The sequence below is a fragment of the Stereum hirsutum genome, assembly GCF_000264905.1.
Source record: "Stereum hirsutum FP-91666 SS1 unplaced genomic scaffold STEHIscaffold_12, whole genome shotgun sequence".
NCBI classification, from domain to species: Eukaryota; Fungi; Basidiomycota; class Agaricomycetes; order Russulales; family Stereaceae; genus Stereum; species Stereum hirsutum.
Genome location: NW_006763142.1, coordinates 825457 through 850891, shown reverse-complemented (window position 1 = coordinate 850891; position 25435 = coordinate 825457). Strand labels below are relative to the sequence as shown.

Here is a 25435-nt window from a genome sequence, read left to right as displayed (position 1 = left end):
GAGGCGGGAAGAGAGTTCCCTCTCCATCTCCTCGTCCGCGAGCTGAAGTTCTCGGAGTAGACGTGATCGGAAATCATCGTCGTTCGGAGCACCACTCGTGAGAAGTCTCCGAATCTCAGCATGCTGGCGATCGACGTGGTCGCGGATCCGTTGTGCGGTAACTGTGTTCATCTGCGCCTCCTCGAGCTGACCTTCCAACTGAGATATCCTCGACTCGTACTGCCTCTGAACCTTCGCCATGGAATTCGGCCCTTCCGTCTCGTCAGCGAGGCGTGCGAGCTCGGTCTCGAGGTTATCCTTTGACCGTTGTATCGACATGAACTGTTGCGTGACGTCCGCGATCTGACTCTGCGTGTTCTGTAGATCAGACTGCAGTCTCCGGATGTGCACCTCAGCCGCCTCCCTTCCCTTCCTCTCGTTCTCAGCCTCCATCATCGCCCGATTCGCTTTCTCCTCTGCGGCCCTCACCACCTTCTCTTTCGCCCGAACCTCGAGGTGTTCCTGGTCAGTCTGCCTCGCGTAATCCTCCGCCTCAGTCGCTAGACGAGCCTTTGCTTTTTCCAAAGATCGGATATACGTGGCCTGCTTCTGCAAATCCAACTGAGCCTCCTGGAGCTGACGATCCGTCACCCGCTTGGCTTCTTCTAGGACGTGGACATGCTCTACGATGGTCTTGTCCTGCCTTGACTCGAGTTGCTTGACGTCCCATTCGCGGTTCTTGAGATCGGTAAGGACTTTGTTGAGCTCACGATCAAATTTGACGTTCCTGTCTTTCAACTGTATGATCTCCTGCTTCTGACCGGACGCGATCTTCTCGAGCTGAGACCGTTTCGTGGTTTCCGCTTCGAGCTGCTTCTTGAGAGTCTCGAGTTGACGGTCTTGAGCGTTCTTCTCCCGCTCGAGTTGAAGAGCTGCATCTTCGAAGTCTTGGTACTTCGTCTGGGCCGATGCGAGCTGGCGTTCAAGGCTCTGTATACGGACAAGTATTGAAGATTTAGTTGCGGACATGAAGATGTTTTGATGATAGATAAATACGAACCTCTTTTGCACGCTGTGTCTCCGCAAGCTCCCCATCAAGGTCGATCTGCCTTGTCCTCAACGACTGCAACTCGGACTCCAACGCCCTCTTCGCCTTCTCCGCCTCCTGCAAGCTCGCCTCCGCCTTCTTGGACTTGGACTCCGTCGCTAACATCCTATCCGACAACGAACGATGGCTGTGCAAGAGCGATTGATGCTCCTTGGTCGAAGTCTCCAACTCGACTCTCATCTTGTTCTGAGCCTCGAGTGTCGACCTGCGGAGATCGCTGAGGTCCTGTTGGAGACTGGACGTCTGAGCACGAAGATCGACGAGCTCTTCGTCCTTGCGTTTCTCGACTTCGCTCCTGCGTTCGTCTTCGCTGGACTTCGCTTCCATGAGTGCTCGGAGTTCATCCAGTTCCTCGTGAAGCTTGGCTTGTGTGGAAGCGTCACGTTCTTTGTCGTCGCGGCGGGCTTGAATCTCGGCGGTGAGGGTTTCCACTTTGACCTGAAGGGCGATCATTTCCTTTGAGGACTGGCTGCGTTCTGTCTTCAAGGCGTCCAAATCGGCCGTCAGACGAGCGACGTCGCCTTCCTTCCGCTTAATCATGTTGGAGTACTCCGTCGCGGTTCGGCCCATTTCAGCGAGCTGCTCTTTGGCCTGTCGGGCGTCTTGCTCGGACGCATCCGCACGATCCTTGACAAGGTCCCTGCAGCCCCATGCATCAGTACCGTGTGTGTATATCAGTTAATGAAAGAAACCTACCGGTTGCGCGTCTCGACGGTGAGCTTCGAGTCCAAATCCGAAATCGCCATCTCCATCCTCTCTTTCGCTCTCGCCAGATCCTCCTCCTTCTGCTCCACCAACGCCCTCAACTCCTCCCCCTCCTTCACCAACCTCTCCCTCTCCCCCCTCAACCCATCTACCTCTTCCCTCGCATCCCTCAATAGCCCTCCGATTTCTTCCTCCCTCCCCTCCCAGTCCTTCTGCTCTTCCTCAAGCCTCACCAAATGCTCCGCCGCCTCCTCGAACGCCTCCTGCAACGCCCTATGCTTCTCCTCGCTCTCCTTATGTATCTTCATCACCCGATCCAGCTGCGAGTCGAGGTTATCGAGGTCGTTCTGCAGCGCGGCGACTTCCTCGTTCAGCTCGAGTTCGCGGTTCTTGGAGCGCTCCAGCAGCGCGTCTTTCGATAGTCCGAGGTCGCGCTCGGCCGAGAGCAGGTCCTCGACTTTGCGTTTCTCAGATTCGAGACGCATCTTGAGCGATTCGAGCGCTTCTTTCTCTTTCACGTCCCGTTCCGCGCGTTCTTTCATCAACGCCAGCTCCTGCTCCTTCTTTCGCAGCTCGTCGTCGTTCCGGGTCGCTGCGAGTAATGGGCGGACCTAACATCAACATAGCAAATGCAATAAAAAAGACCCCAGTTAGTTTCTGATAGCAAGGGAATTGGGAGAGGTAGAGAGAGATGGAGGGAGGGTAAGATTTACCTTGGTATAAAGCTGCCACCAAGGCCACTCCCTCAACTCCGTATAAATCCTCGCATTCCTCTGAATAGTCCTAATCGCCACCGCCCGATTCAATATCTTCTTCATCTGCCTCCTCGCGACCCACATCCTCGCACACGCCTGTATCCTCCCAAACACATCCGCCAGCAACCCGTCCCTCCTCTCCTCCAGCTCCGCCAACACCCCCGCCTTAAAGAAGATCTTACTCGTCCCGATCCTGAAAATGGACGTATCGAGCTCGAGCCCGCCTACCATCCGGAGGCACGCTTTCCGGCCGTCCATGTATCCCCGGGGAATGATCCCGGGCGTGAGGACCTCGTAGCGCTGTCTGAATTCCGGGAACGGGAGACGATTGGGGTAGCCGAGACGGGCGATGCGGATGCCTTCGAGGACACCGTTACAGCGGAGCTGGTCGAGCACGAGCGGGACGTCTATCCTCCCCGGTTTCTTCATACCATTCGGGACGATGCACCTCACGAAATGGGGCTGCGTCGCATAGAGCTGCGCCATAAGGGATGAGAGCTGCTCCTTATGCCTCTGTCCGACCGTCCGGAACGCGCCCTTCTTCAGCGTGCGCTTCTTCTTGCCCATCGTAAACATATTGGGAAGACCGTTCTGCGCTCCAGGACCGTTGGCGTCGACGAGGAAGTCAGAGAAGAGGGAGGCGACGTAGCGTTCGGAGGACGAGGCGAGGACGCGCGTGAGGTTGTCGTTCAGCGGGTCTTTGTTCTTGTCTAGCCATCCGTCCGTGCGGTACTCGACCTTGCCCGCGTAGTGGTGCACGATGAACCCTTGGTCAAATCTCGAAGGCTCGTACTTCTCCCGTCCAGGATGCGGCTCCTCCCCGATCCCGAGCTGGGCGTCCCCACTCCACAGCTGGTGCAACTTGTTCGTGAACGTCAGATCCGTCGCCTTCGGCATGATGCACTCCTCGTCCAGCAGACTCAACACGCCAATTGCACCCTGCTGCCCCCCTCCTCCACCACTATTCGTTCCTCCCTCAATGAGGTCAATAGTCGGCTGCAGATCCAGCCCAAAGTTCACATAATCCCACTCGATCCCCTCCCTCGCATACTCCTCCTGCTCCAACACGAACATATGATGATTGAAAAACTGCTGCAGCTTCTCGTTCGTATAATTGATCAACAACTGCTCGTACGCATTCACCTCAAAAATCTCGAACCCCGCGATATCCAACACGCCAATGAACGTGCTCTTGCTGCTCGGCCGATCCAGCGCCCTATTGATCCTCTCCACGAGACTGCCGAACGATTTCTCGTACAGCGTCTTGCAGAGCGCGCCGAGCTCTTCGAGCGCCTGTTGGCGCGTGCGGGCTTGGGTGACCCATTCGCGGCCGGCGAGGACGCGGGGGCGGAGGAGGGCGCGAGTGAATTCGGAGGGGGGGATGCCGAGGAGGTGACAGGCGCGTTCGGATTGGGAGGGGGTGGGCATGGTGGCGTCGTCGTTGCGGCTGGCGGTGATGGTGATGTTGCCGAGGTGGAGGATGGCGGCGACGATGCGGAAGAGGTCCATTTGTTCGGATGCAGAAAAGCCGACGGTTTCGAGGGCGGACTATAATAATATGAAAAACCAAGGGAAAGGGGGGTAATATTAACAATAGAATTGATTGGTACGAAGGAGAGCGGGAGACCTTGAGAGCATTCCATTCTTCGTAGTCGTCGATACCATCGACTTCGCGACGGCTCTTATTGAGATATTCGTAGTCCTCAACACCACCGTCAAGAAGCAGTGTATCTACCCCTCCCGGTCAGCATCACATCCCCACTCGTACTAGCAATACGCACCTTTGATAGCCCCACCACCCGCAATGAGTTGATAAAACACATGAAAACTCCTCTCCGCCTCACTCCTAATCACAACCCTACTCTTCTCCAACAAATACCAATCGATATTCGCGCCCGCGATGCTCCCGTCTGGCGCGAAACTGATCCTCACGAACTTTCCGAACCGACTCGAATTATTATTCCGCTGCGTCTGCGCGTTGCCGAACGCTTCAAGAATGGGATTCGCCTGCAGAATCTGTCGTTCGAGGAGCCCGAGGCGGGACTTGGACTTGATATTAGAATTGGAACCGGACCCAGAAACCGACATGGATTGGTGTGGCTTATGACTCCTCCCCGAATTCAACCTCGGCATCCCCGTCGACGGCATGACCGCTCCAGCCACCCCAGTCCCAAATATCGAGCCAGCAGACGACGAATGCGACATGCTCTGCGAATGGCCGTGTCCGCCGCCCGTCGAATGCGCGGTGACGGTGCTGCCGGTGTTGTGTGAGGGGAGGTGCGTGTCGGTGGCGATGGCGGCGAGATATTGGATGACTTTCTTCGTCGATTCTGTCTTGCCGGCGCCAGATTCGCCGGTGATGAGGATGGATTGGTTCTCGCGTTCGTCGCCCATGTTGACCCATGCGCGTTCGGCGATGGCGAAGATGTGTGGTGGGTTCTCGTCCCGACGTTTTCCGCGGTATGATTGGACGATGGAGTCTGTGTAAAGTTGGAGGGACTGGTAGGGGTTTATGGCGACTAGGAACAGGCCTGAGTAAGTCTGTGGGTGTGGCACTATCGTTGGTGAGTTGTATCGAGATAGCGTAGAGAGGTGATACGCACATAGATATTTCCGGAGCCGTAGCGTAGTCTGAGGTTGTGGACTACGCTGGCTTCGTTGAGAAATGTGAGATCTGCAATATCCTCGACGCGATCGAACTTGGGTGGGTTCATCTTCGAGAGAGCATAGAGTGGTAACCTCCGGACCTACAAACAATGTCCATACTCAGTCTCTCAGCCTTCTCTGAACAATCAGACAAAGAGAAGGCGCACCTCTCCCCCAGAGTTCATCATGACCTCGCCGAATTCGTCCTCCTCCTTCAGCACCCAGCCGGCGAGGTAGCCCTCCTTCTCATCGGGCACCCACACCCATTTCTTCTCATTGAACTCGGCCTGGAGAGCGGCCACACGCGCCGTCTCTGCGTTATGTGATAACCGTGGTGCTGGCATGGCGGTTTATCCAGCAGCAACGGGAGGAAAAGCCAAGGTATGTAGGTTCGCAGGACGGTAAAGCTGAGCCACAGGACAGGACTCAACACCGCCCAGAATAGTAATCAGACAGAATCAGACAAGTATCGGAGCACGAGGTATGTGTGACGACAAGGTTGCAAAGAAAAATACAGCGATACAAGGGTGGGTCGTACAGATCGTTGATGTTCGTTTGTCGTGAAGTACAGAAGAGATGTCTGAAGTGGACGAGGGCAGCGCCCTTCCAAGCCGTCTGAGACTGAGTCGACGTTCAACTCAACCAACGCGTGTTCCTCTCAAGAGCCAATCTGTCACGCTGTGACACCGCGTTTATGCCATGGATTCGAGTCACGCTCGTCGAGATGCAGACGAGGCAGGCATGAGTGGAGATAGAAGTACAATGTATTTTTATACAAGCTAATCTAATTAAAAATTCTAGTAAAGAGAAACCTATGCAGACGGTGTACAGCATCATTTCCGTCCCACGCAACTCGACTCTAGTAACCAAATCCCTCTCCTTCCAGATAGATAGATATGCGTAAATGACAGCCGAATTAAGATACCCGGGTGGAGTAACCCTGGTGGTCATGAAGTCGTGGGTATTTGGTGTTACTGTCGTCGTTTTGTATTCATGCTTGTGATAAGTGTCAAAGAGATGGAGAGGCGGATGATTTGTCGAGCTTTGAGTTTATATGTAAGATGCGAACGCGAGAGCGGCCGATGCCCGTGTCTATGTCTAGATGTTTATAGAGGCATGCGGCGGTGACGCGATGGGCGGGTATGATTGTGTTGAAGAGCGAGTGCATTTTGATGACGCAAGGTGCGGTCGTGTTCTAGACGTTGGAGGGAATAAATCTGTCTCGTTAACGTGCAGGTAGGTTCAACCATCAGTCATGTCTCTCTACCGGATGAATGAAACAGGACAAAAGAACGGGGATGTAATGGATAGGGAGGACGGAGAAAGCATCCATAAACAATGAAGCTTACTAGCGATCACATCAACTTCTATCGCTCCCCCAGCGATTCCTACCCTCCCACTTCCACGGGCAGAGACTCCGCACAGCTTCATAGCCCATTCGGAAACCAAACCCCCTCATCAGACCCAAACAATCTACCCCTCCCGTCCCGCTCCGGAACACCAAAGCTCAATGTCTGTTCATCATCAGAAGGTCGCCAATCCTGCCTCGGTATCGAAGGCTTGACGAATACGTCGTGTTCGTCCGGTGGGTGAATGACGATCTTGGGCACTTTGGTTCGAGGAGTGGACCGGAACCAAGAGTGTAATTTTTGTTTGAGGTTGAGGTTGATGTGGTGTCCAGAGGCAGAAGACGACGTCGATGTCTGAGAGCGATTAGATGAGTAAGAAGAGTGGGAAGACGAGCTAGAGTGGCAGCGGTGGAGGGAGAGCTCTGAGGAGCTCGAGGTTGCCGACTGTGTGCCAGATGAGGACATTTTGGTTTTAGTTATGAGGTGGAGTGAGGTCTGGAAGTGCATAAGTCGTACTGCACTAGAGCGAAGGAGAAGCTGAGAGAGTTGAAGGGGCAGGAAGCGGAGTCATAGTCGGCCTGCAGAGAACCAGCTTTATATGTAACGTACGAGGTTAGGCGCCACAGGGTGACTGCCCGTTGGCTACCCGTAGGAAGCTGACGACCCAGAACCCTGTAAGTAAGCTACGCACGGACCCAGGGCTCAGCTAGCCGTAAAGACCTCTGCCGCAGAGCTGCCGAAGCGCATCTGCGTGTTTTGGGACGTTCTCAACGCCGTTCACCCTCCGATGCAAGACGAGAACAAGCACGAATATGACAAGTTGAACGGCAGATGTCGCCGAGATGACTCAGCCGCGGTGGAGATGCGCCGAGGACGTTCAGTTCGAGAGAGCCAGTATCGTGATATGGAGACTAGACTTGTGGTTGTCGAAGAGGACCATCCAGAATGTGGCCAGGGTCCTCATGGGTCATGATCAAGAGGGATGTGGTTCAACCCTGGAGTAAGGTTAGGTGCGGCGGTCGGCCGACATGAGTTGTGTTTGTTCCTGTTTGCTCAGCCGTGTCCATCTCGCAAGTTCGCCTCTGGCAGGATAAAACGCAGCTAACTTAACCACATTACACTTTATATACCGCCCAATGCATATCATACAACTCAATATTAATCCTCAGCTACAAGAATGACCTTCTTTCCATGGTTCTTCCCGCTCAACACATCCACCAACGCCTGGCAAGCGTTCTCCAACCCCTTCGTCACGTCCTCCTTATGCCACATCTTACCCTCTTTCACGAGCGGGACCATGTCGGCGAAGAAGCTCTCGGCGTACTTGGGGTAAAGTGTGGGGATGAGGAAACCGAACATGGAAAGCTCTTTCTGGAAGAAGGCGGAGTAGTTCTATGCAAATGGACGTTAGCCATCGGATGAACGCGCGGATTGATGAAGAGATAATATTGAAATATGAAGGGGGTACAAAAAAAGTGAGACTGACCTTCAGGCCGTAGGCATTGGGTCCGCTACCGCTCGGGTCGTTGTAGGTAGTGATAGTCCCACATTGCTGTTGGAGGAAGAGTCAGGTAGATGAAGTATCATCAGGCTGAAAAGGGGCGTACGATGATACGACCATGTTCCCTCATCGCAATGAATGCTTCATCCAACGTCTCGCCGCCGACCTATACGAAAATTGTATCCGTAGACGGTCAGTTGATTATTCTGCCCCTTGGGCCACATTGGAATGGGCTAAACCGAATAATAGAACACTGACGTTGTCCCAGTATCTGCAACAAAACACAAGTCAGCCAGCTTTCCCTAACAACTAAACCACATGAAATGCGCACATATCAAGAGGTCCCTCACGCTGCAGTACTTCCTTCGTGCTCTCCGTCTTGTAGTTAAACACGACATCTGCGCCCATAGCACGGACGTCGTCACATTTGGCATCGCTCCCGGCGGACGCAATGACCTTACAGCCTTCCAGTTTGGCGAGCTGGACGACTACGCTACCGACAGCTGCTCATTTCAAGGTCAACGTCAGTTCACGTCAAAAAAAGGAGAGATCGGCCTTGACAAAGACGTACGTCCAGAGGCCGCAGTAACGAACACCGTGTCTCCCTGTCAAATGAAACACCACAACGAAAGAGATTGCAATATCAGTCTTGTAAGTACAAGGGGAAACAACGAGGTTGGAACGTACCTTCTTGGGCTTTCCGTACTCCTTCCATCCCATGTATGCCGTCTGTCCAGGCATACCCAGAACACCCGTCCACGCCGGCCACGAGATTCCCTCGTTCGACTCAAGCTTCCTCATCCCCGTTGGAATCTCAGTATAGACTCCGTACTCGGCGAAGGCTGTAAATAAATCCATCAGACCAGCGAAAAAAGAATGGCGACAGGCGTGAGGAGGCAGACGGTAGTAGAACGGTACGCACGGACTTCCCAGTTGTACACATAGTCTCCGGCCTTGTAGTCTGCGTGTTCGGAGCGAACAACCTTCGCAATTCCGATGTTCCATATTCTTGTTGAGACAAGATCAAAAGTCAGTAAAAGGTCATGCAAAACCAGGCCTACTGAGCCCTTACGGTTGTCCAATCTTGAATGCGGGCTGTACGCGCACAAGACAAACGTGTCAGATCCATTAGGCAGAGAGCGCAGGAGGATACACACGACGTAGCCCTTGATGTGTTCCTCGCGGAGCCGGCTCCTTTGGAACGGATCAATGGAGAGGACGAGAGTCTTGACCAGAATACCACCTTTCAAGGGGACGCTGTCCAGGTCGATCGTCTCGGACGTATCATGAACTAAGTTCTTCCCTGGGACCGGTACACCTGAAATAGCTATGCTTTAGCATGGGTCTCAATGATAGACAAGGGCGAGGAGACTTACCCTCTGGTATCTCCCGGAAGATGTGGCGAGCGTTGGTGACTGGTGCCATCGTTGTATGTAAGTCGGTACTTAGTGGGGGATGGGAGGTCGCGGTGAATCTCGTGAACAGTCAATTGGGATGATGTGAACTCATTCTGATCAGATGTTAGCGAAGCTTTTATAGGCGTCGGGCGAGGGAAAAATGCGATCGGCCTGGGCGAGATGGTGGTGCACTTAGCGCTAGCAGCCTCAGGAACAGTATATGCAGAACGTCAAAGCCGGCAAATGACATAGCCGTGGTAGGTTCAATCATCGTGTCATAACCCTCCACTTGGTGATCATAACCTGCTGTTCGCCATTCCTCACCATGTATCAGTTGAAGAACTATATCCCCAATTGACGAATGGCGCCCACTCCTCATGACCAGATATCAAGTATGGAAAGTGGCCCAACAGGGCCATCTAAGGAAAAAGAACGGGGAAGGAGCGCAGCAAAGCCCAACGGTGTTATCGATGCGGGGAGTATAATCTTCCTGTCTACTCCCAGCCATGTGCGGCCGTGGCAACGAAATAGGGGCTTGGGCAGGCTTGGGCCACTATAAAGATCCCAGCTTTGATTCATCAAGGTTAATTCGGTGCAGTTCAAGGCGAACTCAGATAACACAAAGGAAATGATCAGGAGCGTGTAATAGCTTCACAACGATAGTCTTTCGAGTAATTGAACGCTGCGGAGAGACCGGCAGTGAGCAACATGAACTAGTTATGCATGAGAGTGCATATGGCATTATTGCAAGCTCAAAGACTGTTTTTTATGCAAGAGGATCAAGAGTCTTCCTCATAAAATAGCCACCGTTGCCAACCGATGGGCGAAAGAGGAGAGACAGAAACTGAAGTATCTTGGGCCACCCGAGAAGATCCGAACATGGGCGGCGCCACATTCCGGTGAGTGCCGGTGAACTGTACAGCTCGTTCCCACGGAGGCCTGCGCTGCTGGAAACCTCTTCGTCGTGGTGGCGATTCTACAGGACCCTCAAGACAACACAAAATGGCAGCACAGCGAGGTGCGCATCTTTCATTTCAAGTTCTCGATGTCTGGATCTATATCTGACTGCTTATTCGTTTGTTTTGCTGTCTTCCTGTCGGTCGATTCCTGGTGGTCTCGCTGGATTGAAATTTCTTTGGGTCGGGATGGGATTGGCCTTACTAGGTGGTGGTGCCTCGGGTAACAAATTCAGGCTCACCCTGGGTTTGCCCACGGGTGCCGTCCTCAATTGCGCGGACAACAGTGGCGCCAAGTCGCTTTTCATCATCGAGCCCTTCGGTTTCGGCTCCCATCTCAACAGGCTTCCAGATGCCGGTGTTGGTGATATGGTCGTTGCTTCAGTGAAGAAGGGAAAGCCTGAGCTCAGGAAGAAGAGTGAGTCCCTTTTCTTTGCTTTCTCTGTGGTTTTTGTGGGTTGGGCGAACTGGATGCTAGACGGCAGGAGATTATAGAAAGAGGATTGTGGGAATAGTGGTTGGGGCATTAAGGATGTTGCTAACGGAGATTTGTGATTCTTTTAGCCATGCCCGCCATCGTCATTCGTCAACGCAAATCGTGGCGCCGCAAGGATGGTCTCTTCCTCTACTTCGAAGTCAGTTTCATTTGTCCCGTAACGCTTTGTTCAAGTCTCTTAACATGTCTCTGCATTCAGGACAACGCTGGTGTTATCGTCAACCCAAAGGGTGAGATGAAGGGATCCGCTATCACAGGCCCAGTCGCAAAAGAATGCGTACGTCACTTTTCTTCTCAGTGATCAAAGTGCTCGTCGCTTATATATTGTGTGCTGCTGTTTTATGATGTAGGCTGACCTTTGGCCGCGTATTGCCTCCAACGCCGGCACGGTCGTCTAAATAACTTCCGTTTCAGTGTATTTCTCTGTTTTTCTCTGCTCGGTTTGCTGTGTATCTTTTCTCTGCCTACTCGCCCTCCCGCATATCGCACGCCTTTCACATGTTTAGTATGAACATGCCCCATGATCATTCAATGCAGTCTAGGTTTGATAATATGAGATGGAAGATGTGTGAAGTTCGACAGTGAGGTGGTGTAGTTTCACAAAGCACCGTATGAGGCTTCTTTCCCTCTGTTGAACTCGGGTTAAGATCGACGGTTGATTTGTACATGTTTCTGAATCCTACCACAACGCCCGAAAAACGTCCAACGACCCGTAGACAATCATCCTGCCTTCATATACGCTCAGTTTTGGCGATGTGGCTGAAGAATACAATTGAATCAGTGACATTCCCGCTGCGCTCATCTTTAGTTTTCCAAGCTCGCGCTGTCTGAGGACGAGGAATATTGCGGCATCGCTACAGGCAATGCACTGGCCATTGAGCTCCACGGAGCTGATCATGCATACCAGACTTGCCCATCAAAAACCAATAAGCGTACGGACTAAAACTGGCAGAAAAACAGAATACAAAGGAGGAGAGAAACAAGAAGCTCAACGGCCTACAGATACAGTGACGAGCAAAAAATGACCGAATTAGGCCTCTCCAGCATCTCCGACGCCTTTGTGAACTTTTGCTCCAGCTCGGTATTGCCGATGACTTTGGCCGCCGAGCACATCTGGCGGATGAGTTCTTGCAACCTGCGGAAGACGCGGATGAGACTGCCTTCGAACTGGTCGGTGAGCTATATGGCGGTAAAAACGTCGTCAGTAAAATGGAACGAAGTAGGTATAAAGAGGGAAATGAGGAAAGGTTCTGAACGTACCTTGCAGATGTCGGAGAACGAGGCGCCACGGCACCATTGGACGACCGCGTCCATGAGCTCGACCTTGAATGACTGCACATACTCCTCTTCGACGAGTGGCAACTTCGATTCACGGGAGACCTTTGCTATCCGACGTGCTATCTCCTGCATAACGCGTAACGGCGCCGCCAGCTCCTCCTTCAACTTCGTCACCTGCTCGCTCTGCAACGAACGCACCACACCACATCGCATAAGTATTGAGGTACACTAACAGCTGAATATGAGTGTGAAGGCATACCTTCTCAGTGAACACGAAACAACTCAACAACCCCGCACACTGCTCCGGCGTAAGCGGATTGAACGCCCCGTTGAAGATCAACTCTGTTAGCAACAACTCGTCACCCGTACTAATCTCACAAGCCACCCTGCCCTTCATATCCACGATATCGTCCGCGGTAGTGAATCCCAGACGTCGAAGGACGCGTTTCCGTGACTTGAGTTCTTCCATCTGCAGGACGTCGTTCGTAGCCTGAATACGCTTCTTCAGCGCGCGGGCACGTTCTTGGGACTCCTTTTTTAGTGTGTATTGCGAGTAGAGTTCGGGGAGTCGGGGATCTTTGTGGAGAGGGGAGGCGAACATCTTTTGTTCCATTGTTTGGATTTTCTGAAGACCATCACCGAGATCAGATGCGCAATTTGACCAGACTCGGAAAGAGGGTACGGAGGAAAGAGGGTACGGAGGAACGAACCTTGACAAGTGCCTTGAACTTATCGTCTGTAATGCCCATATTCTCGATCGGATCCAACAACGCGATCCCATCCGGACACCTCCTATGCACCTCCTGCACGCTCTTCCACACCGTCTCCCTCGACTGTAGATTCCTCAAGTCCTTCGGCAAGAATATCCTCAAATGGCTGATACCCTCGATCGTCGACAATAGCACGGGAACGACGAGCGGTTCGGATTTCAGTCCGCAGCCGGGAGTCCATGGCTGGATGCCGCCGGGCGTGGCCGTCATGTTGTTGCGGTCTTTGGGGACGACGGAGCCTTTGACGCAATTAAGGAGAACGTCGAGGATGTATTGTTCGTGTGGTGGGAGTTCCTCTGCTTTGGGCATTGGCCGGTTCTGTTGTTATTGAGGAGGAGGGGAACGCCAGTCAGTCATGCTACAGGGTCCCAACGAGTGCATAGGAAGGATACGAACCTTGCCAGGCAGCCGCTTTGAATAGTTGAGAATTACACCCCATCCAAAGTCGAGCTCTTTGTGCTTGACTTTGACGAGTCGGCCGGGTTGGAGGAAGGGGAGGCTGTAGTTCGGGTGTGTGATGACATCTCGGAAGTCTGCGTTCATCTGCTCGAGCTGTTGTCGGAACTCGTAGTACTCTGCAACGCGATCCTCGTCCTGAATGACCATGCTCGACTTCTTTTCTTCCTCCTTCTTCAACTCTACATCATCATATCATCATAAAATCACAGTTAGTGTCGTAGTCTGCATCCCGCCAAAGAAGAAGGGAAGGCAAAAGTGCTTACCATCCTCGAGCATCGGCACGCCGGCGCTGCTCTGAAACTGGAAAAAACACCTCTCAAGCATATACTCCGGGCTGATGACCTCGATCTTCATCAAATTCAACACCATATTATACCCCAAATGGAATGCCGAATCCAATCTGTCCGCCTCTCCCTTGATCATATTCTTCGCCGCTGGAGGCTCCAACTTCTCATCGCACATCATGATCACAACTCCCCTATCATCCAACCCTCTCCTTCCCGCTCGCCCAGACATCTGAATATACTCACCACTAGAAAGATCCCTGAACTCTCTCCCGTCAAACTTCCTCGCTGCGGTGAAGACGACGGTCTTGGCCGGCATGTTCAGACCGATGGAGAACGTCTCGGTAGCGAAGAGGGTTTTGATGAGACCTTCTTGGAAGAGAATTTCGATGACTTCTTTGAGGATGGGGAGCAGCCCGCCGTGATGGATGCCGATGCCACGCTTGAGGAGCGGGAGGATGTTCGCGATCTGTGGGAGGGTCCGGTCATCCGGGGAGAGCGATGCTATCGCGTTTTCGAAGATTTTGGAGACAGTGAGCTGTTCGTCTGCGGAGTTGAATTCGAACTTGGAGAGTTGGAGGGCGAGGGCTTCGCATTCGCGTTTGCTGAAGGCGAAGACGATGACAGGGTTGTAGTTCTTGAGCATGATCATGCGAATGATTTTGGAAATGTCCGAGGGGCCTTTCAAGTGTATTGCTTAGTTGACGATCTGAGGGCTAAAGGAGTCAATGAAGCACATACCTTTCTTGTCTCCGCCCTTCTTTGACTTGCCCTTCCGTCCGGCGCCACTTTTCGAGTCTGCCGGATCCTCGCCCTTACTCGCCTGAAGCATGCCCATCGCCTTCGTGAACATATCCTCCCTAAACTCGCCCTTTTCATCCAGCACCAGATAGATCCCTTCGCCACCGGCCGGGAAGAGATAATGCTGCAGTGGCGTAGGACGGAAGTCGGTATACACGACGTGACAAGGCTGCTCGTGTGACTTGCAGATCCACTCGCAGAACTGCATTGCGTTCGGGATCGTGGCGGACAGGAAGACGTAGCGGACGGTGTGTGGAAGCAGGATAATGGTCTCTTCCCAGACGACACCACGTTCTTTGTCGCGCATGTAGTGGATCTCGTCGAATATGACCCAGGCAACTTCACGCATGATTTCGGAACCACGGTAAAGCATTGAACGCAAAATCTAGGCAAATGAAGTATTGAGTGAAAATTCGCAGATTTGATAAAGTGAACGAAATACCTCGGTTGTCATCACCAAACACGAAGCTGTCGGATTCCGAGTGACATCTCCAGTCATAAGTCCAACATCGCCAAACTCCGCCTCCATCTCTCGGTATTTTTGATTACTTAGAGCCTGCCGTCAGCATGAGTATCGCTCGTACCCAAAGTGCCACAACCACACAACCATGCCATACACGACACACCGTACTTCACGGTGAGAAGAACGTACCTTGATAGGACTCGTGTAGATGACCCGCTGCTTATTCGCCAAAGCCTGAGCGATTGCATACTCTGCTACCACGGTCTTACCGGCCGAGGTATGTGCGGATACAAGAACGCTCTCGTTTCGTTGGATGGCGTAGACGGAAACTTGTTGGAAGGGGTCGAGGGTGAATTTGTATTCGCGAGCGGGTTTGGCGGGTGGGACGTGTTGTGAGATTGGGATGTAATTGTAGCCTGGTGGGACGGCGACTTGATGTCGCACCTGTACATATAAGAGATGAGCAACGCGTACTTGGCTTTGAGGAAGGTTGTGGAGAGAAAGGATATGAAATGCATTTGGAAATCTATCAAGATGTACGAGTCTGTGGACCAGTGGGTTTTCATCCACCACGCCAACCAAAATATGGGATGCCTCAATGCGCCACTCATTATCCTCGGGCGCCACACTTGTCAAAACTTCACCTCTAGGTTATTCTCAAGAGACACAATAGTCTGGCATAACCACAAGATATCACGAGAGAAAACCCGTCGTCCTCAGAGCAATGAACATGTGCCATCCTAGTAGTGGCGAGCCAATTGCACTGACACCCTCTAGAACGAGAAGTGAATTGAGCATGAGTAAAACATACCTGATGCTTCAACTCCAATCTCGACCCTGCCGCCTCCGTCGATCCAGTCAACCCAGCACTAGCCGCCACCTCCCTCTTCGCCTCGGTCTCAAACTCATCCACCACCACCGGCTGAACAAACGGCACCGGACTCGGCTCCGCTATCCGAGGTTTCTTCAACGACGAAGGACCAGCATCTTCTTCCTCGTCCATAGCGACCTCATGCATCCCATTATCGTTATTCGTGGAGCCATTTGTGGGTGGAAAGGCAGGAGAAGTCGGTGAAGCGTTGGCTTTACGCTTTTTGGAGGAAGGAGAGGTGGATGTGGCGCCGTCTACGTCCATTGCGCTTGGTCCAGCGGAAGGGGGTGAATTGGGGGGAGCAGCATCTTCGGTTTCGACGATGTTCTGCTCGTCATCGTTGTCTTCTTCGTCGAGGAAAGAAAAGAGGTCGTTTCCGCTCATGGTAGACAGAGATGAGCGCGTCGAGGGAAGATCGTTAACGGTTGTAGCTAAGAGACAGACGTTCAAGTCACGCAATAACTGTCTATATACTAGTTTTTCACCAAATTGTAATCCCTGGTAGTATATCGGATTAGTACACGCGCCTGTCACGCGCGAGAGCGGGGTTCGACTCCCCGCCAGGGAGTGCGGTATGATGTGTAGCCCCTTTATTTTGACTTCTTTTCTTTTCTTTCCTCTTCTTTATTTTCCACCAGCGACCACTCTCCATCGTTCCATACGAGACGACTATTCTATCATTTCTTGGGGTAGACGGGCCCCCTTTGAGGGTGGATGTATTCGTTGCTCCAAAATTACATCTGTTAGGCTCTTCTTAATGGGAGCCACAAGCACTGTGCTCCTTATTCCTACCGTGCGCTGATATCATACATAGGGACTACCATACTTCACATTCATAGGCAGTAACATCGGCCTGGAATAGCAATTAGCGCAGGCATATGGCTTGGAGGTAGTCATGAGAGGAGGATTGGATAGAAGACATGAAGCTACAAAACACGATGACACGATAGGCTTGACCACTATTCACTTCCTCAGACTCCATGGACATCCATAACACTCAAATCAATACAACCCACACTCGGCTGATAGTTCCCTACGTCGCACGCACGCACGCACGTACAAGTCCATGTCAGCTCCGGCTCCAACTCTACTCGTACGAGATGATCAGAGGAAAACTCACCCGGAAGCGCCCAATGCAGATGCGGAAACGTCTTCATCAATGAATCCTCCATGATCTCCTCATCCCTCGCCATCCGTGCCTCATCACTAACATCCTCCCCATCCAGCCCCAACTCATCCTTCAATCTTGATTCCTCTTCATCATCCGTCTCCGTTTCCGTCTCCATCACACTCTCCTCTTCCCTGTCCCCAACAGCAACAAGCCTCTCCAGTCTTTCCTGCCGCAACCGCATCAATCGCGCCCTTACCCTAAACCTCACACCCTGCTCCTCAACCTGCGCCTCCCACACCATACTCTTCACCTCGTTCGTCGCCCTCCACGGATCCCAAGTGAAATACATCCCCGTCCGTGTCAACTGCAAACAACTGAAATGTTCGTGCGACGATATGTTCTCGACTGGAAGGGCACGGGACATGATGAGCTGTGGGTAGGATAACGTTGGCGGGATTGTGCCGAAGGGTGTTCGGAGGGGGGCGTGACGGGTGGAGTTGGAGGTTGTGGATGGGAGAGATAGGTGGTGCGAGGAGGCGTCGAGAGAGAAGATGTAGAAACCTGTTGTCTGTGGACGAAAGTATTAGAATTCAATCTATGGCGATATATATGAGGCTGTAGAAACAGAGGAGGGTGGAGAGACGTACGGTCGCGACGGCGATTTTGCCATGTGCATAGGCGAGGTAATTGATTGCGCGAGGCCCGTCGAGAGTGAGGAACAGGGCTACATCCGCAAGACTGGCTTCGCCTCTCGCTACGCGCTCGAAGTCTTTCAGGATGATGATGTCCCCCGAGCGCACCGTCACTAAATCGCGACCATCCTCGGAGACGTGAACTACGACGTTTGGCGCAATTGAGAGTTCAGTATTAATGCCCACCGATTGCTGCGAGAGGAGAAACGCGTACATACCGGCATAATACCCATCCTCCTGCGTGATCACGTTAGTCGCATAGATTCCCTCCAATTTCTGTGGTACGATCGCCATCTTCGGGTTTACCACAGTCTGAGCCTCACTACCATCCTCACCATCTCCTTCTCCACCATACATACAGCCTTCCGCCATCCTCGGCATCTCCGGTAACAAAATCCTATAAATCGGCCCCACACCCGAAAAATCCTGCAACCTCAATACCCTCTTCACCGCGCGCTCGCCTTCTCGCTCCGTCTCCGTCGCAGCCGCCGTCCTCTCAAACACACTCAAACTCGCATCCGTACACACGAACGCATGCCGCTCACTCAGCTCCACATACCTTATCTTCGAATCCACAGCATCACTTATCGTCTGCTTCAACTCCCCCGTCGTAACGTCATAAAAGAAAAGCGAAGACTCGCCCGCGACTAATAGTGTCGGATACACGAATCGGAACGCGCGTGTGGGTTCGGTGTGTTCGAAGAGGGCCCAGGGGCGGAAGTGTCCCCTTAGATATTTGCGTTGGAGTTCGGAGGGGTATGCGTAACCATGGCTAGACTGATCAGTGTTGTTGTCGGGGGGAGGAGAGGTGGAGAGACATGTACGGAATTTTCGGGATGTCCAGCTATAGGTGCGTACTTGGAGGAAGTCGGGAGGCGAGTTCGGCGAGACGGTGCCTTCGGGGATGTGATGCGCGAGACGCCATATTTCGTGTGCATCGCCTAGACGGTTGAAGATGAGGAAGCCATTGTCGTATTCGCAGTGTGCATATTGTTCGACGCAGATCTGAAAGGTTGGTGCCAGTGGCTGTTAGAGGACGAACTTGCAGTATGTGTATGTGCGGCGTGGTGCTGGTACTGACGGGTGGTATGGCCCAGAGGATGTAAGGCGGGTTGAGATTAGTGACAGTGAGTCCACCTGGGATAAGCAGTCAATGATCGTGCTTCGAGAGTGTCTGAGAGGGACAAAGGGGGTCTACACGCCACTTCAACCGAGCATTGTGGCACTTTGCGTCGAGCCATATCTGCATAGACGACTAGAAACCGGAAGGGACGAAGAACATTCGGGTACTGACCTCTCATATGCGTAGTGATACAGAAACGTTCCTTCTCATCCACTTTGAGTCGATGCACATCGTCGCGCCCAGGCGATATATTTCGAAAGACCGACTGCCCCTGTCCAGCCCAGTTCCTCTCCAGCTGGAACCGCCGTCTACCTAGAAGTAGTTGTACCCGTTCACAATCCGCAAGAGTATCAGGATAGCCACTGCACTCACAAAAGTCCTTCCACGACTTCACGCCACGCCAAAGCCTTCCTTCCAGTCGCCCAACGACCTCGTTCAGTGACGTTAGACTCTCCGCCGGACTGTGGATGAAGTCGTGGACCACGGCCGCATTGTAGTATACCAAGGTCTGGTTCGTACGGACAAAGTCGTTCCATGGGCGAGAGACTTGCTGGAGAGCACTCAGAGACTGGAATGGAAGGAATGAGAGGATATGGATGACCAGTTCTGGGGGAAGGCCGTGGAGCATGTTCAAGTTTGACCAAAGCGTTACTCGTTTAACGAAATGGATCGTACGGTCCGCAGAGACGCTAAGCTAGCCTGCAAGGAGAATATGGCCGAAAGCTTGTCGTTACTCGCCAGAAATTGACTCCAGCACGCGAGATGACATAGAAGTACGGGACAAGGAGTGCCGCGGCGGGAGGCCTTGCGTTTATACCAGGGCGCTGTTTGTCCCTTCTTCCTTCACCTCTTCAACGTCTCTGTAAGCAGCTAAGAGAGGTATCGTTACACTCTTGGTTTTTCCTGAAATTACCATGCTCAAAACTGACTGAGAATAGCAAGTGTATCTAGGCTTTCACCCTGACGTGTCACACCCGATCCTGAGGATTGTACACCTACCGACCACGACGACCTCAAAGTTCGACTATTGCTTCAAACAAAGTGCAATGCCTTCTTTGAACATACCAGACCGTTCAATCCGCATCTGCGCTGATCGGGGAGGAACTTTCTGCGATGTCCATGCGTGCGTCTACTTGCGCCACACTGCCACTCTATCAAGCTAATCAGCCTCTAGGTCATATCCTGATCCAGAGAATCCTAACGAGCGGAAGGAGATTGTAGTTAAGCTTCGTATGTCCCTTTATCTCTGTCGTGAGCATTTTCGTAGCGTGTGTTGACTTGGGTGCTCTAATGTCCAGTGTCCCAGGATCCGGCGAACTACCAGGATGCGCCTACGGAGGGGATTCGTCGTGTACTGGAGCAGGTTACGGGCGAAAGTATCCCTAGAGGGACTACACTTGATACATCAAAGATCGGTGAGTCGATACCCTTCGGTCCAATCGTTGTCTTTCGCTCGCGAGCATATGGGCCACACTTGTGGCACCATGTATCATTCCCCCTTCCCTTCCACTGCTTGTACCTTTTTGCCTTCAATCATCTGGTCTATCGATCTCTGAATGTGTAACTGACCGTACATGGCCTCTCATAGATTACATCCGCCTCTCCACCACCGTCGCCACCAACGCCCTCCTCGAACGCAAAGGCAAGAAACACGCTCTCCTCATCACCAAAGGCTTTAAAGACCTCCTCCTCATCGGCAACCAGTCCCGTCCCCGCATCTTTGACCTCAACATCCGTCGGCCCCCACCCCTCTACAGTGCCGTCGTCGAGGTAGACGAACGAGTGACTCTGGTGGGATACACGAGTGACCCGAAGTCAGAGGAGCATCAGGTTGTCTTCACTGAGGATGGGAAGGTGGAGAGGGGGTATAGAGGTAAGGGATGGGACGGGAAGGGCGATGCAGAGGGTCCAGGAGAGATCGTAAGAGGTATTTCGGGCGAAGCAGTCAGGATCTTACAAAAACCCGGTATGTATACCACCTCTTCATCCCCTCCCTCTCTCAGGCACTCATATGGCGTGTGGAGTGCAGACGAAGCCGCCATCAAAGCCGACCTCGAAAAGCTCTATGCAGAAGGCTATCGTTCCCTCGCCGTCGTCCTCGTGCACTCCTACACCTACCCCAACCACGAACTTCTCATCGGCCGTCTCGCCTCCTCCGTCGGCTTCCCCCAAATCTCGCTCTCCTCCCAACTCCTCCCGATGATCAAAATGGTACCGCGAGGGGTCTCGTCCACCGCCGACGCGTACCTCACCCCTATTCTGCGCGAATATCTGGATGGGTTTTTCAAGGGGTTCGATGAGAAGTTGAGGGATGGGAGGGTGAAGAGTCCGAGGGTGGAGTTTATGGGGAGTGATGGCGGTTTGGTAGATGCGGAGAGGTTTAGTGGATTGAAGAGTATTTTGAGTGGGCCGGCGGGGGGTGTGGTTGGATATGCGTTGACGAGTTGGGACGAGAAGGAGAAGACGCCTGTGATTGGGTGGGCTCATCCTCGCCTTCTCTCCAATTATCCTATCTTCTTACTCATTCTCATTCCATGTCAGGTTGGATGTCGGAGGGACGTCAACGGACGTTTCGCGGTTCGATGGACGGTACGAAGTCGTGTACGAAACGACAACGGCGGGCGTGACCATCCAATCCCCACAACTGGATATCAACACTGTCGCTGCAGGGGGCGGATCATGCCTCACCTTCCGGAACGGCCTCTTCTGTGCAGGTCCTGAAAGTGCGGGAGCAGAACCTGGACCTGCATGTTACCGGTGCGCTTCGTTCTCTCTATCCTGTCCACATCACCATAATCACCGTAAACTGAAACGATGTTGATACGGGAATGTAGGAAAGGCGGTCCACTCGCCGTAACAGACGCGAATCTGATGCTGGGACGCCTCGTACCGGATTATTTCCCGAAGATCTTTGGAAAGTCGGAGAAAGAGCCGTTGGATGTACAGGCGTCGAAGGTCGCGTTTGAGAAAGTCGCGGAGGAAATCAATGCGAGTATCGCTCAGAGTGGGGAGAGGAAGTTGGACTTGGATGAGATCGTTTACGGGTTCGTTTCTAAATCTCTTTCCTGTCGTCGCCGTTCCGCGACTCACGAGACTACTGTGGCACAGATTCATCAAAGTGGCGAATGAGACGATGTGTCGACCGATTCGTGCTCTGACGGAGGCAAGGGGATACGCAACATCGAGACACATGTATGTCTCAACTTCCCTACTCTCATCTGGGTCGCCCCCAGAAAGATACTGATGACGATGTGGAAATGTAGATTGGCCAGTTTCGGTGGTGCAGGTGGTCAACATGCCTGCGAGATTGCTCAACTCCTCGGCATCAAGACGATCCTGATCCATCGCTACAGTTCTATTCTGTCCGCCTATGGCCTTGCTCTAGCTGACCGGTATGTCCTTCTCATTTTCTTTCCCCCCTCTTCTCTCCTTCCCCGACACCCTTGCATGTGATTAAGTATCTGACTGTTCAAAAACCTCTCAGCGCACACGAAATCCAAGAACCTTCCTCAGCAAACTACAACGCCACCAACATCCAAACGCTCCAATCCCGCCTAAACAGCCTCACCAAAACCGTCCGCTCCGAACTAACCAAACAGGGCTTCGAGCCCTCTCGGATTCGCATCGAACGCATGCTCAATATGCGATTCGACGGGACCGATACCGCGCTCATGGTTCTTCCCTCCGCCGAACTCGGCGAAAAATCCGGTGAAGGTGAGGATGGCGAGAGCCAGGAGGACTTTGAGAAAGCGTTCAAGAGGATGTATAAGTCCGAGTTTGGGTTCCTGCTCGATTCGAAGAATATCGTGGTCGATGATTTGAAGGTGAGAGGGATAGGGAAGACGTTCGATTCGTTGGGGCAGTCGGTGTTTGAGGAGTTGAAGGAGTTGAAGACGAGGGTCGTCGGTGGTCAGGGAAGCGAGGAAGAGAAGGTCGCGATGAGGTATTCGGTGTATTTCGAAGGCGTGGGGAGGGTGCATGATACGAGGGTCTATGAGCTGGACAGGTTGGAGGTTGGAGATGAGGTTAGGGGACCGGCGATGATTATTGATAATACGCAGACGATCGTGGTCATCCCCGGGGCAAGGGCGATCGTGGCGAGGAAACATTTGGTGGTGAAGTTGGAGGATAAGGACGAGGAGTAAGGATGGAAGTGTTGAGACGATATAGACGTAGAAGAACATCAATGTATCGACTAAACATGTATGTCTGTGGCTGGTCTGTAGCTGTACAATCGAATACGGAAACCGGATGCTACTATGTGTAGTTTAGATCACACGGATTGAAATCGGCAAAATTATTGTCGAAGTCGGTGCTGAAATTTCGACACCTCAGAAGCTCTCCGTATTTCCCCCTCGCGGACGGGGGAGCTCAAGCGAAGCTGGGCCACTTTGGGCCACATCCTTGTGTTCGCGTGCTCGGAGCTAGCCGGAGCTCCTTGACCATGAACTTCAAGGTCATGCCTTGTTGGATTTGGTAGCGACTTCGACAGGACTTGCAGCGACATGTCGACAATCTTTGTAGGTGCACAATCAACTCTCCGTTCCAGTAATGGAAGTGTACACTAGCTTTTGAATCTCTGGCTCAGAACATGCGTTGGTTGTCGGTATTGTCCCTGGTCTTGGGCCTTTGGCTGCTCCTTCATCGCTGCCTCCTCGTCCACAGACCGACAAGGATATCACCAAGGGGAATCAATCGTATCACGAGGAGCATGATCATTCAACGCTTTGTAGAGGAATCTTTCCACGTATTACACCCATCAGCAGCAGCCATGCGTCTCGTCATCGCCATGATCCCGAGCAATAATGTGTTGCATGCCGACCTCACCTTGTGCCTTTTGTACCAGATGCAACCTCCTGCAACCATTGCCAGCTTACACCATCGGGGGATACATCTCCTCGCTCTCATGTATCACCATCGTGCTACGGGCTCAATCTCCCACTCACCATCAAGATATTGAGTTCACACCATAGCGTGACGATGGCACGCGTCTACGCGTGGCTCATATAAGATGGGTCCCTATACGATCATTCACGGTGCACTTAATCCCCAGGCATGTTCACAGCATCCATCTTCGCGTTGGCGATTATTCTCGCTCGTGGCATCGCAGCCAGCCCTCGCATTACAATACCCATCAATAGGCAAGTCAGAAGTGGAACTGGAAGAAATGTCGACCGCGCTCGTATCGAGCAGTTATCAAACGCATATGCCCGCGGCGAGCGTCTGTCCCCGATATCCCCAGTATCATTCTCGAGCGACGCAGTGGGTTACACAACCGAGGTTGGTGTAGGCACTCCGCCAACTCAGTACAGTGAGCAATCAATTTCTCCGTTTTCCTTGATCCCAACATAACAGATTATTGACCTTGTTTTCACAGCCATGCTAGTTGACACCGGCTCTTCGAACTTCTGGGTTGGGAATAACAAGAGTTACGTGCCAACCACGAGCAGTGTGGCGACCAATGATTCGATCTACCTGTCCTATGGTACAGGAGACGTTTATGGATTCGAATACGTTGACGACATCACACTTCCCTCGTCTGTCGTGGTCACAAACCAGTCAATTGGCGTCAGCAACAAAACTGGCGACTTTGAACTCGTGGGCGTCGATGGCGTCCTTGGTTTGGCTCAGGTAGCGTCGACGGCAGGGACTTTCCCGAGCAAGCCGGACGAAGTCGTCCCCACTTTCACGTAAGAACGTTTGCTCTCGATATAACACAATTCGCGCTCTGATTAATTCCACAGAAACAATATGCTTGCGCAAGGACTCATCGACGTTGAGTCAGTCGGGATTGCTCTTCCCCTCGTGGCTTCCCCCAGTTCTCAAGGCTCGCTCACATTTGGCGAAGGCGAGTATCAAATCACTCTGTAGGCTCGTTCGTGGTGACTGATATTACCTACAGTCGGTACCTCCCAGTTCATTGGAAACCTCACATATACCGCCTCGTCAGAAGGCTCCTGGTACATCTCACAGAACATTTCTTACGACGGCACTACATTCCTCTCCGGTAGCGGTATCGTTGACACGGGGACTATCCTCGTTTACTTGGCTGCTGGCGAGTTTGAGGCATACATGGCCGCTACCGGTGGAACCTACGAGTCAACGCACAATTTGGTATCGTTCACTCCAGAACAGTAAGTCTATGTACACTACACGTATCTTCATTACTCGTTTCATTATTCACATTTTCGGTCAACAGAGCTGCTGCATTGAAGCCGATCGACTTCATCATCAGCGGCGAAACGTTCACGCTGAATGCGGACGCACAGGTCTGGCCTCCAGCATACAATTCTCTCATCAATGGAGATGAGGGAACAATCTACTCAATCTTCAGCACCTATGGCAATACCTTCTCTTTCCAGTTCATTCTGGGCTTCACTTTCCTGTATGCTCCTAAGTTCCCTCGTTTTTACCGGACGGTCGTCCATCTAATATTATTCTCTGCTACTACAGCGAGCGCTTCTATTCAGTGTATGATACGACCAACTCCCGTATCGGGTTCGCCTATACTTCGTACACGAATTCGACCGTCAACAACGTATAGAACCGCGAAGGTGTCAAAAGGTATGCAAAGTATGCCGCGACGGAACAAGTGACGGTAAATATTGCTCACTCGATGCATAGGAGATGAGTTCGATGAGAAGTAGTAGAAACAACGCAGGCTAAATACACATGGCGACCAAAATTCCGA

The 25435-nt window shown here is 52.5% G+C and overlaps 12 protein-coding genes and 1 non-coding gene across 13 annotated transcripts; 4 read left to right on the top strand and 9 right to left on the bottom strand.

The window, feature by feature from the left end:
- Positions 1 to 1231: 1231 nt before the first annotated feature.
- STEHIDRAFT_22547 (uncharacterized protein) lies at positions 1232 to 1875 on the bottom strand (the record flags this gene model as incomplete). The annotated part of the gene is made up of 2 exons (XM_007306665.1): positions 1232 to 1727; positions 1784 to 1875. Coding segments are annotated over 2 exons (588 nt in total), but the record flags the coding sequence as incomplete, so codon positions are not given.
- Positions 1876 to 2820: 945 nt separating this feature from the next.
- Positions 2821 to 3444, bottom strand: STEHIDRAFT_34126 (uncharacterized protein; the record flags this gene model as incomplete). Its single annotated transcript, XM_007306674.1, has 1 exon — positions 2821 to 3444. A coding segment is annotated over one exon (624 nt), but the record flags the coding sequence as incomplete, so codon positions are not given.
- Positions 3445 to 3810: 366 nt separating this feature from the next.
- On the bottom strand, positions 3811 to 4635 carry STEHIDRAFT_61823 (uncharacterized protein; the record flags this gene model as incomplete). Its single annotated transcript, XM_007306690.1, has 3 exons — positions 3811 to 4095; positions 4175 to 4284; positions 4329 to 4635. Coding segments are annotated over 3 exons (702 nt in total), but the record flags the coding sequence as incomplete, so codon positions are not given.
- A 210-nt stretch (positions 4636 to 4845) lies between these two features.
- STEHIDRAFT_25618 (uncharacterized protein) lies at positions 4846 to 5261 on the bottom strand (the record flags this gene model as incomplete). Its single annotated transcript, XM_007306667.1, has 2 exons — positions 4846 to 5088; positions 5151 to 5261. Coding segments are annotated over 2 exons (354 nt in total), but the record flags the coding sequence as incomplete, so codon positions are not given.
- Positions 5262 to 5339: 78 nt separating this feature from the next.
- STEHIDRAFT_62054 (uncharacterized protein) lies at positions 5340 to 5537 on the bottom strand (the record flags this gene model as incomplete). The annotated part of the gene is made up of 1 exon (XM_007306707.1): positions 5340 to 5537. The coding sequence occupies one exon, from the start codon at positions 5535 to 5537 to the stop codon at positions 5340 to 5342; it is 198 nt and encodes a 65-aa protein (XP_007306769.1).
- Positions 5538 to 5940: 403 nt separating this feature from the next.
- Positions 5941 to 7086, bottom strand: STEHIDRAFT_170361 (uncharacterized protein). The gene is made up of 2 exons (XM_007306971.1): positions 6543 to 7086; positions 5941 to 6410 (listed from the first exon to the last, which is right to left on the bottom strand). The coding sequence occupies exon 1, from the start codon at positions 7047 to 7049 to the stop codon at positions 6621 to 6623; it is 429 nt and encodes a 142-aa protein (XP_007307033.1). The 5' UTR covers positions 7050 to 7086; the 3' UTR covers positions 5941 to 6410; positions 6543 to 6620.
- Positions 7087 to 7700: 614 nt separating this feature from the next.
- STEHIDRAFT_62088 (NAD-P-binding protein) lies at positions 7701 to 9468 on the bottom strand (the record flags this gene model as incomplete). The annotated part of the gene is made up of 11 exons (XM_007306711.1): positions 7701 to 7934; positions 8029 to 8094; positions 8150 to 8209; positions 8302 to 8314; positions 8375 to 8546; positions 8615 to 8648; positions 8731 to 8885; positions 8966 to 9051; positions 9116 to 9138; positions 9201 to 9370; positions 9402 to 9468. The coding sequence occupies 11 exons, from the start codon at positions 9466 to 9468 to the stop codon at positions 7701 to 7703; spliced, it is 1080 nt and encodes a 359-aa protein (XP_007306773.1).
- Positions 9469 to 10438: 970 nt separating this feature from the next.
- STEHIDRAFT_123482 (ribosomal protein L14b/L23e) lies at positions 10439 to 11564 on the top strand. The gene is made up of 5 exons (XM_007306970.1): positions 10439 to 10458; positions 10605 to 10814; positions 10961 to 11031; positions 11092 to 11169; positions 11243 to 11564. Exons 1-5 carry the CDS (start codon positions 10443 to 10445, stop codon positions 11288 to 11290), a joined length of 423 nt encoding a protein of 140 aa, XP_007307032.1. The 5' UTR covers positions 10439 to 10442; the 3' UTR covers positions 11291 to 11564.
- Positions 11565 to 11888: 324 nt separating this feature from the next.
- On the bottom strand, positions 11889 to 15950 carry STEHIDRAFT_62380 (antiviral helicase; the record flags this gene model as incomplete). The annotated part of the gene is made up of 10 exons (XM_007306737.1): positions 11889 to 12071; positions 12153 to 12353; positions 12430 to 12795; positions 12881 to 13258; positions 13337 to 13578; positions 13663 to 14379; positions 14425 to 14869; positions 14927 to 15040; positions 15137 to 15391; positions 15759 to 15950. 10 exons carry the CDS (start codon positions 15948 to 15950, stop codon positions 11889 to 11891), a joined length of 3093 nt encoding a protein of 1030 aa, XP_007306799.1.
- A 363-nt stretch (positions 15951 to 16313) lies between these two features.
- On the top strand, positions 16314 to 16386 carry STEHIDRAFT_t213. The gene has a single exon. It is a non-coding gene; the product is annotated as a tRNA-Asp (tRNA).
- Positions 16387 to 16565: 179 nt separating this feature from the next.
- STEHIDRAFT_123480 (uncharacterized protein) lies at positions 16566 to 19477 on the bottom strand. Its single transcript, XM_007306969.1, has 6 exons — positions 19117 to 19477; positions 18916 to 19056; positions 18703 to 18758; positions 17840 to 18626; positions 17577 to 17764; positions 16566 to 17497 (listed from the first exon to the last, which is right to left on the bottom strand). The coding sequence occupies exons 1-6, from the start codon at positions 19370 to 19372 to the stop codon at positions 16790 to 16792; spliced, it is 2136 nt and encodes a 711-aa protein (XP_007307031.1). The 5' UTR covers positions 19373 to 19477; the 3' UTR covers positions 16566 to 16789.
- Positions 19478 to 19790: 313 nt separating this feature from the next.
- STEHIDRAFT_62560 (5-oxoprolinase) lies at positions 19791 to 22889 on the top strand (the record flags this gene model as incomplete). Its single annotated transcript, XM_007306757.1, has 10 exons — positions 19791 to 19867; positions 19919 to 19974; positions 20043 to 20159; positions 20333 to 20710; positions 20774 to 21221; positions 21286 to 21501; positions 21579 to 21788; positions 21853 to 21936; positions 22008 to 22136; positions 22229 to 22889. 10 exons carry the CDS (start codon positions 19791 to 19793, stop codon positions 22887 to 22889), a joined length of 2376 nt encoding a protein of 791 aa, XP_007306819.1.
- A 910-nt stretch (positions 22890 to 23799) lies between these two features.
- Positions 23800 to 25288, top strand: STEHIDRAFT_159529 (acid protease; the record flags this gene model as incomplete). The annotated part of the gene is made up of 6 exons (XM_007306968.1): positions 23800 to 24055; positions 24122 to 24434; positions 24489 to 24562; positions 24647 to 24878; positions 24944 to 25129; positions 25198 to 25288. The coding sequence occupies 6 exons, from the start codon at positions 23800 to 23802 to the stop codon at positions 25286 to 25288; spliced, it is 1152 nt and encodes a 383-aa protein (XP_007307030.1).
- Positions 25289 to 25435: the final 147 nt, after the last annotated feature.